Below are 8,660 nucleotides of genomic sequence, written 5' to 3'. Positions count from 1 at the left end.
ACTCACCCCCTGCCATTGCTAAAAACACTCTGTCTACTGGGGAAGAAGAGAAGAGAAACAGGCAAACTTGCTTGTATGTCTGTTGCTTTGCCACCATTAAAGCTCACTTTCACCCAGGCTGTCCAATTTGAAATCCCCCAAACTCCTGGGAGATGCAGAGCAGGCTCCACAGTCCCCATTTTGCAGGGAGAGAAGTTTGGGGCTAGGGAGGGAAATGAGCCAAGGAGTCTCCCAGGTGGTCTCTCACTCAAGCCCACCACCTGGCCCTGCACCCAACTGCGAAGGGCTTTGCTAGTGGTACATCTGCATAAAACTGCCCGTTCGGACCCGCTGTCTGATGTTGGGGTGAGGTGGGTCACAGGGATCTTACAGGACCTGGGAGTTTCCCCAGGGAGAATTTTCTTGGTGTTTACTCCCATCCTGCAGTGTCCTCACCCAACCCCATTTCAGACAGAGTGCTTCTGGGCTTTCGGCTGTCCCCGGGCCTTCTCCAGCCCAGGCTCCCCCTTTATGCTGGATTTTGTACCGAAAGCTCTCTTGCTTGCCTCTCCCTTATCCCTGCCTGGTTGCCGGACATCCCAAACACATGCCTCGGTCATCCACACGGGCCCCCAAAGGCCCCCCGCCGCCGAGATGCCTGTGCCCTGCAGTAGATGCCTCTCGTCCCCTGGGTGGCAGACTTGTGTTGTGCTCACCAGTAGGTTCACACGTCACCTCCATTTCCCTCCACGAATCTCAGGCCCTTTGACACTTCCTCTTTCACTTGCTTGCTTTAGCATTGCCTCTCTTCTTTCTGTGTCCTCGGAAACCACTTCCATCTGCTTGGAAACTCACCCCAAAATCATGGAGCCTCTGTGGGGGCAGGCACACCACTCAACTGTGGTCTCCCAAGCAACAAGAACCAAATATCAAAAAAACCCTAATGACCAGGCCCAGTGGAAGAAAGGGTCTTAAAGGGATTAGGGTTCGATTGAGGCCACTTGTTTGAATTCTACTTCCGAGTCGCCTCACTACCAAGTCTCCTTCGGGATACAGATAAATAACCTGAAATGGCCTCATTCCTCCTCTTGGGGCAGAGAATCAGAAAATGGTCCAAATGGCCCAACCGGAGGTTGAGGCAGGAACAGGTATGGGAAGAACTGGAGGGAGAAGGAAGAAACTCTTGGAGGGAAGGGCCCAATTATATCTCCTACATTAAAGTTCGTTGTGGGCCTGCCTGTCCGCTCCGCAGGACCGAGGGCTCACAGAGGACGGTACCGTGTCATCTCCCCACTGTCCCCGCGTCCCCATCCTCAGTTCTGGGGCTGTGCCAGGCACTTGGCAGATGTTCAGTAAATGACAGCCGCCCTTGATGTCGTATATGCAGTCTCTTAGTTACGTTAAATACACACATATTTCCAGATACGTCCATCTCACACCTCTTAAATATCTCACCTCCTTACTTTCTTGTTGCTTTTGATATATTTTGGGGGGACCCATATTAGCCTGAATTGCTCACAAAAATACAATCCTTTACCAGAGCTATGATTCTTCTGTTTCAAGGTAGCCCCGTGCCCAGCACGGAGAAGCCGCGCGATAAATGTTTTGAATAAAATTTATCTAAATAAAGAAAGTGGGGTTGATAGTCCCTTGACCACTCAATTTCTCTTTGAATACAATTTGCGGATATTTCAATTAGGAAATCAAGACAGTACACGAAGTCTGCTCCCAACCTGTGTGAGGTCTTGAAGACCTTACAACGCCCACGTCCCCTTTCCCCACTAGTTCAAAAAGCAAATTCACCCAAGCCTACTGATATTTTGAAAGCACTGCAAGACAGAGGCTAGCTTTACAAGGGACAGCAACATTATGTCCACTCACCTGTCACTCCATCTGTGGTCCCGGCCATTTCACCTGTGGGGCAACCAGCAGGGGAAAAAAGGAATCTCCGCTTGTAACCTGTACTTTCCTGCGTCCCTGTGTGGCTGCCGATTGGCCGTGACCCGAAGCCAGTACAGGTATGATCTTCTCTGCTTCTATCTCCGTTTCTCCTGTCCACACTCCGTACTCATTCAGGAACAGGTAACGTTGTCCCCTTTTGACCTTATGCTGCCTGGTATAGGCAACACTGTATTTCTCAGCCACAAACAAATCTCAGACTGCATCATGGAGGTGATGCTCTGGTCTGGGCACCTTGGAAAATGTCACTGTTTTTGGAGGCCTCAGAGGCTGTGGCCCCGTGTCTGTAGATCTTTCCTGAATCATCTCGATTTATATCATGCAGGACACTCGGCAGGGTGGGCCAGTCTTCTGACCGTAGATTTGGGTTGCATCGGCTACTTCTCAGCTTTGTACTCTCCGGGATCACTCACTGGAAGGTGGGCTAGCTTTGTCTGAGCAGCATGAGCCCGTGTGGTTCCGAGGATTCTTCTGGTTTTCTCCTTGCCTCTTCTGTGTGTTCTTATCTCTTAGTCGACATCGTGCTCTCAGTTTCCATTCCTCTGATCTCTTGGCACTCTATGCAAATTCTAGTTTTGGTGTTTTTGTTGTTGTTGTTGTTGTTGTCGACCCAATTCTTGAATCTTCTCGTACTTACAAGCTAAACCCTCTTCTTGGACTAAAGCCCCCATGAGGCTGCACTGGTCAATCAATGGATGCGACCAAAAAGCTTGAAGAGGTGCTGCCATTGGTCTGTGCTCAGGCGCAAGTCTCCGTGGATAGGGAGGGAGGCAGGATTGGGGAACAGCTTCAGGCTGGAAAGCCAGGGCTCTGGAGCAGGCTGACAAAAGTCAGGAAGCAGGAGGCCTGTGCTGTGCCCTATGGGTAAATGTTCATCAGTCTGATTGATAGGCCTTTCCATCTGTCCCAAGCCCAGCCGAAGCGAGAAAGGAGCTCCTCACACCTAGACTTGCGTCCTGCCTCTGGAAAGTCTCTGTAATGCCTGCCTCAGGACCCACCTATTTCTGCCCCTTTAATTGCCTTGGAGGAAAACAAAGAAATTTTGGTTTTATTATAAGTCCGGGGCTTCTTTGTAGTGTGGTGGGACTTTCCGTCAGAATAGCATTATAATAAGCGGCGAAATAATGACCTTGGAGGGGGTAGATGAAGGACCTTTTATCTGAGACCCAAGCGCCATGCCACATGAATCTCATCATGAAAGCTGGCTGGGGGGAAGGACTCCAATAACCTGTCAATAAAACTGCCACTCTGGCTGGCAGCCAAAGCCACAGTGGAAGTTGAGATGCTGCTACCCAAGATGCGGGTGGTACCCCCATGGTGCCTATAATTACGCAACCTTTATATAGTCAGAACTTTGGCCGCCCCCTTCCTCAGACCTTCTGGTGCCTTCCCTCAGCTCCCAAATCAACCCTGCATGACTCCAAACTTGCTTTGCCAAATCTTCTCCTTCTTCTATGCCTGAGCAGTTTCTGTCTTGGTGCCCAAGTCTTTGGACTCAATTACACCACCACGGAGCCCTCCTTGGTACCTTTTAATGCTTGGTTCTCAAACCAGATTGCGTGTAACCCAGTAAGGCCGGAGATGGGAGCCCAGGACAGGATGGGTGTATGTTGATTTTGCTCAGAGGATGGGGCCAAACCTTAGAAAGTTTAACTGGAAATTGTAAAACTGTTTGTTTGTTTGTTTTTAATGTTAAAGCCCACATAGGTATACGATGGAATATAAGGCCTAGTCACATGAGGTTTTAAGATGAACTTCAAAGTTTTCATGCTTGAGGAGGCTCCTTCGGGTGATCTCTTGACTTTCTCGATTATCTGCTCACCTTAGTCTAATACAATGGACATTTCGATGGTAAGGTGTCATAAGAAATGCCTTTTTCCTGTCCACATCTGCCTGAGATGCTTTTTCTGGGTAGTTTAAATACACGTATATGGGTCTCTCAGCCCTCCTTCCAAATGATCTCTTCCTCCAGAGCCTTCCCTGTTCTTAAGCTAATTGTCAGAGCCTCTTCCTTTAAAAATTCCTCTACAGTCTCTGCACATGATATATAGGAGGCATTCCCCAAAAAGCTGCCCATTCTTTTCAGCCATGACCGGACTCAGTCCTTATCCACCCCAAGGCTTCCAAGGCTTGGGATGCTGCGGCATAGAAGAATTCTTCTCTGAAAGCAGATAGAAAGGGAGTTCACTGCAACTTCTGCTTTGACTCAATCCCAGTCCCTCCCTAGAAACGCCAGGTGGGCCAGGAAATGAGTCTGAATATGGGTTTACAGGATCACACAAGACAGAGGAATGTCATTGGATGGACCAACTCCCTATTAACAAGGGCAGATACCCGCACCACACTGTGTGGCCTCTTTCAAGATCTACCACAAAACTCTGACTTTATGGGTATACCTCCTGAAGAGGAGTCCTGACTTAGCAAGAAGCCCAAGTAAAGAATTTTATGGGATAAGGGACTCTTCTGAGGAAGGCAAATAACAGACTGACTGAGGGAAGGGCATTTGAAAACCAGTGAAGACATAGAAAGAAAAAAGACATTACATACCACGTCCACACCCTCTGCGGAGGGAATATAAGTGCTTCCCAGAGGAAGGAAATCTACAAGCTCCCTGGAGAACTTGGACTCTGTGTTCAGCCAGGTGCCTTGCTCCCTCCAGCACCATGCCTTACAACTGCTGCCTTCCCAACCTGAGCTTTCGCTCCACCTGCTCCTCCCGGCCCTGCGTGCCCCCCAGCTGCCACACCTGTACCCTGCCCGGGGCCTGCAACATCCCCGCCAACGTGGGCAACTGCGGCTGGTTCTGCGAGGGCTCCTTCAATGGCAACGAGAAGGAGACCATGCAGTTCCTGAACGACCGCCTGGCCAGCTACCTGGAGAAGGTGCGCCAGCTGGAGCGGGAGAACGCGGAGCTGGAGACCAGGATCCGGGAACGGTGCCAGCAGCAGGAGCCCTTCGTGTGCCCCAGCTACCAGTCCTACTTCCGGACCATCGAGGAGCTCCAGCAGAAGGTGAAGGTTTTCGCTGTTATCTCTGAGCAAGAGGAGTTTGCTGTGATTCTCGGTCTGTAGTAGAGCAGTGTGTCTGTCTCTTGCTTCTACGTGACCGTGATTCTTGCTTCCCCCTTTATCTTTGAAATAGCTTTCGAAGCCATTTTAAAGAAGTTGCTGGTTTCATACTTATTTTCAGTCCTCACTAAGCGGCCTCTCATTCTCCAGGTCCTGTGCACCAAGTCTGAGAACGCAAGGTTGGTGGTGCAGATTGACAATGCCAAGCTGGCCGCAGATGATTTCAGAACCAAGTAAGTTGTTCAGAATTCACACTGGTGTCCACCCCTTTTGTTTAACCTCTGGTTAAAGGAAAGGGATTTCCATGGCTTTACCGAGCAGCAGTTCCTATCCATGGGTGGTGAGACATTCTACAGAGATTGAGGGGAATCACGCAAAGGAATCACAAAAATAGATGAGGACTCAGATCAATCTGCTTATTTTTGGATCTATATTTGTTCTGGACTGAGCCTCCAGAACCCTCTGTCTCCTGGGTCTACTCATTGCAGAAAGTGGGAAGACTAAGCGAATGGGGTTATCAAAGATCATTCCTGTGAGTCTTGAATGCTTGCTGGTCACTGCTCTGACCTTGTCCTCGTGCAGGTACGAGACGGAGCTGGGCTTGCGGCAGCTGGTGGAGTCGGACATCAACGGCCTGCGCAGGATTCTGGACGAGCTGACTCTGTGCAAGGCTGACCTGGAGGCCCAGGTGGAGTCCCTGAAGGAGGAGCTGCTGAGCCTCAAGAAGAACCACGAGGAGGTGAGACTGGAAATGAGAAATGAAGAAACCTGGTTCAGCCTCAGGTTGACTTGGGTGATCTGGGGTGGCAGAATGCAGAACACGACGTTGAGGCTGACTTTATAATTTTCCTTTAAAGACACCAAAACTTCATGATGTGTGAAAAAATGGAGAGATGAAACCTCTCCATGTTCCCAGAGAAGATGTACTTTCACTCAAAACTGGTGCATCATGGGAATTTCCCAGTGCTCCCCCATCGGCTTGTGATTGGTCGCTGAGTTGCAGAAAGAGTCTCAGCATTGCTTTATTCATGCTGTGCAAAGTCATTTCTCTCCCCAGAGGTCACCAAGTCAAGCCGGTGAATCTGAGCCTCCACTCTTCCAAAGCCTTGGTGAAAAATGAGCCAAGGCTCCTCCTTTTCTCTCCCGGAGGGGGTCACGCCATCATCTTATTTGCTGGCCAGAATTGTTTGCTCTACGATCTGAAATTGTATGGCCAATTCTTTGCATTATGAAGTCTTATGCAAACAATCTGGAAACTGGGAAAGTTAGGCATTAGTCCATCTTTTGGTGGCATCTGAGCAAATCCTTGGGAATTCTTTTTGAATCCAAGTACAAGGCACAGCCCTGTGAGGAGGGAGCTGTTCCACATGGAGCACAGAGCACCTTGCCTTGAGCTGTCACAGACTGCTCCACTCAAGGTCTCTTTCCCAAGGAAATAGACTAACGGGGCTTCAACAAGCAAAGTCCATTCTTCATTGAGGAGAGTCACTCTTGCCTTTTCTGCATCCACAGGAAGTCAACACCCTGCGCTGCCAGATCGGAGACCGCCTCAACGTGGAGGTGGACGCGGCCCCCACCGTGGACCTGAACCGCGTGCTCAACGAGACCAGGAGCCAATATGAGGCCCTGGTGGAGACCAACCGCAGGGACGTGGAGGAATGGTTCACCACCCAGGTGGGCATCTCGGCACGCGGCCGCCCGGGCCCCTTGGCCCCTCGCGGCCCTTGAGGCAGGGTCTCACCCTGTCTCGTCCCCTGTGCTGTTTCAGACCGAGGAGCTGAACAAGCAGGTGGTGTCCAGCTCGGAGCAGCTGCAGTCCTATCAGGCGGAGATCATCGAGCTGAGACGCACGGTCAACGCCCTGGAGATCGAGCTGCAGGCCCAGCACAACCTGGTGGGTGTTGCTCGGGGTGCTGCCCACCCTCTCCTCACCTGGTGAAGCCCGTGACTTCTCTGGAATCCCACGGAGTCGCCCCCTGAGAAGCGGCTCTGTGACATTCCGTATGTTCCCCACACAGAGGGACTCCCTGGAGAACACGTTGACGGAGACCGAGGCGCGCTACAGCTCCCAACTGGCCCAGGTGCAGTGCCTGATCAGCAACGTGGAGTCCCAGCTGGCCGAGATCCGGAGTGACCTGGAGCGGCAGAACCAGGAGTACCAGGTGCTGCTGGACGTGCGGGCCCGGCTGGAGTGCGAGATCAACACGTACCGGGGCCTGCTGGAGAGCGAGGATTGCAAGTGAGTGGCCAGCTGGAGGGATCCGATGAAGCCATGCTCACAGGAGCATGGTTCTCATTTGACTCCGGGCAAAGAACACACACTTTCAAAAGGAAATCATACCTCCACCCCAGGCATGATCAAACAGAACTCAGAAAACACAATATGGCCATCATTCAAAATACAGGGAAGCACTAACTGTTTGAGGCACACACTGAAATTGTACAGCCAATTCTTTGCATTCTTCTGTGATCACACAGATATGAGATCTATGCGATTGCTCACTCGTTACAAGACCGCATTGCGCAGAGGGAGCATTTGCATACACTGCCTTATCTGACCTTGCAGTTGCCGCCAAGCAGGTTGGATCAGGATTCTCCCCATTCTGTAGGTGAAGAGAAGCTAAGGTGACTTTCCCAAGATCGCTAGCTAGGAATGGACAGTGTGGGGAGTCAAAGATTCTGGAGTTTCTGTCTAGCGCTTCGGGCACTGTATGGTGGGAAGACCAGGAGGGGTCTGATAGGGAGCTTTGCAGCAGGGAAGCTTGTGGCCTTCTCTGTTATAGGTCAGGCCAAATCCCACAGGCAATTCCACTCTTGGGGTCTCTCTTGTGTGTACCACGAGCCCCCCTCAATTCACCTTTCCACATGGTTCTTCTTCTCCAGGCTGCCCTGCAACCCTTGTGCCACAACAAATGCGTGCGGATCCGCCGGCTCCTGCGTCTCTAATTCCTGCGCCCCCTGCACGCCCTGCGTCCCCCGCCCACGCTGTGGGCCCTGCAACTCCTTCATGCGCTAGAGCCCAGGGGCTACCAGAGGAGCAAGGAGGCCGGGCCCACGGCTCCAGAGCTTTGACCTAGCACTGGTTCATTCGAGAAAAAAGGGCAGAAAACACAGTTTGCGTGGCTGGAGCTGCCCCAGTAAGGCAGCCACGAAACTCACCCCACCTACTGCAGACCATTCCTTGCCCACCCTTTCCTTCATGGAGGTGTGTTCTTTCTTCACTCGCCCAGAGAATCCTCGCAAGTGCCAGGGCCTTCCCTTGTAACCTGCTAATAAACTTGATTTCCCTGGCAAAGCAGACACCTTTCTCATTGGTATTCATTTGTTTCACCGCGCCCATCACTTGAGCACTCTATAAAAAGCCACTTGAAAGTCAGGCTACATAATGGCCTGACTCTTGGATACCAGAGCAGTTCTCTGCCTGGCGGGCAGACTGCTGGCCCGGCGCCCTGGACGCCTGGGTGAGGCAGACTGGCAGGAGGGAGGGCAGGGCAGCTGCCATGACGTGGTCCCCACCTCCCCCTGACCATTCTTGGATGTTCCCCACTCTCCTCTCGAGACCCGGATGTCTCCCAGAGCTGATTGCATCTAAATCCGAAGTGCAGAGGCAGGAGTGGGGCTAGAAAGAGGCTCTGGAAAGTTCATCTTTTCTCA

General features: G+C 51.5%; 1 protein-coding gene across 1 annotated transcript; it reads left to right on the top strand.

Annotated features, from left to right (window-relative positions):
• Positions 1–4,475: 4,475 nt before the first annotated feature.
• LOC123603697 (keratin, type I cuticular Ha1) lies at positions 4,476–8,306 on the top strand. Its single transcript, XM_045488848.1, has 7 exons — positions 4,476–4,949; positions 5,157–5,239; positions 5,589–5,745; positions 6,519–6,680; positions 6,775–6,900; positions 7,025–7,245; positions 7,890–8,306. The coding sequence occupies exons 1-7, from the start codon at positions 4,602–4,604 to the stop codon at positions 8,020–8,022; spliced, it is 1,230 nt and encodes a 409-aa protein (XP_045344804.1). The 5' UTR covers positions 4,476–4,601; the 3' UTR covers positions 8,023–8,306.
• The last annotated feature ends 354 nt before the right edge of the window (positions 8,307–8,660 follow it).

Source organism: Leopardus geoffroyi, chromosome E1 (assembly GCF_018350155.1).
Source record: "Leopardus geoffroyi isolate Oge1 chromosome E1, O.geoffroyi_Oge1_pat1.0, whole genome shotgun sequence".
Lineage (NCBI taxonomy): Eukaryota > Metazoa > Chordata > Mammalia > Carnivora > Felidae > Leopardus > Leopardus geoffroyi.
The sequence above is the reverse complement of the archived record's forward strand: the minus strand, read 5'-3'. Positions and strand labels throughout refer to the sequence as shown.

Coding starts and splice junctions, on each gene's coding strand:
- LOC123603697 (XM_045488848.1), top strand. CDS start 4,602: ATGCCTTACAACTGCTGCCTTCCCAACCTGAGCTTTCGCTCCACCTGC. Junction 5,240..5,588: donor GCAGATGATTTCAGAACCAA/GTAAGTTGTTCA, acceptor GTCCTCGTGCAG/GTACGAGACGGAGCTGGGCT. Junction 5,746..6,518: donor TCAAGAAGAACCACGAGGAG/GTGAGACTGGAA, acceptor CTGCATCCACAG/GAAGTCAACACCCTGCGCTG.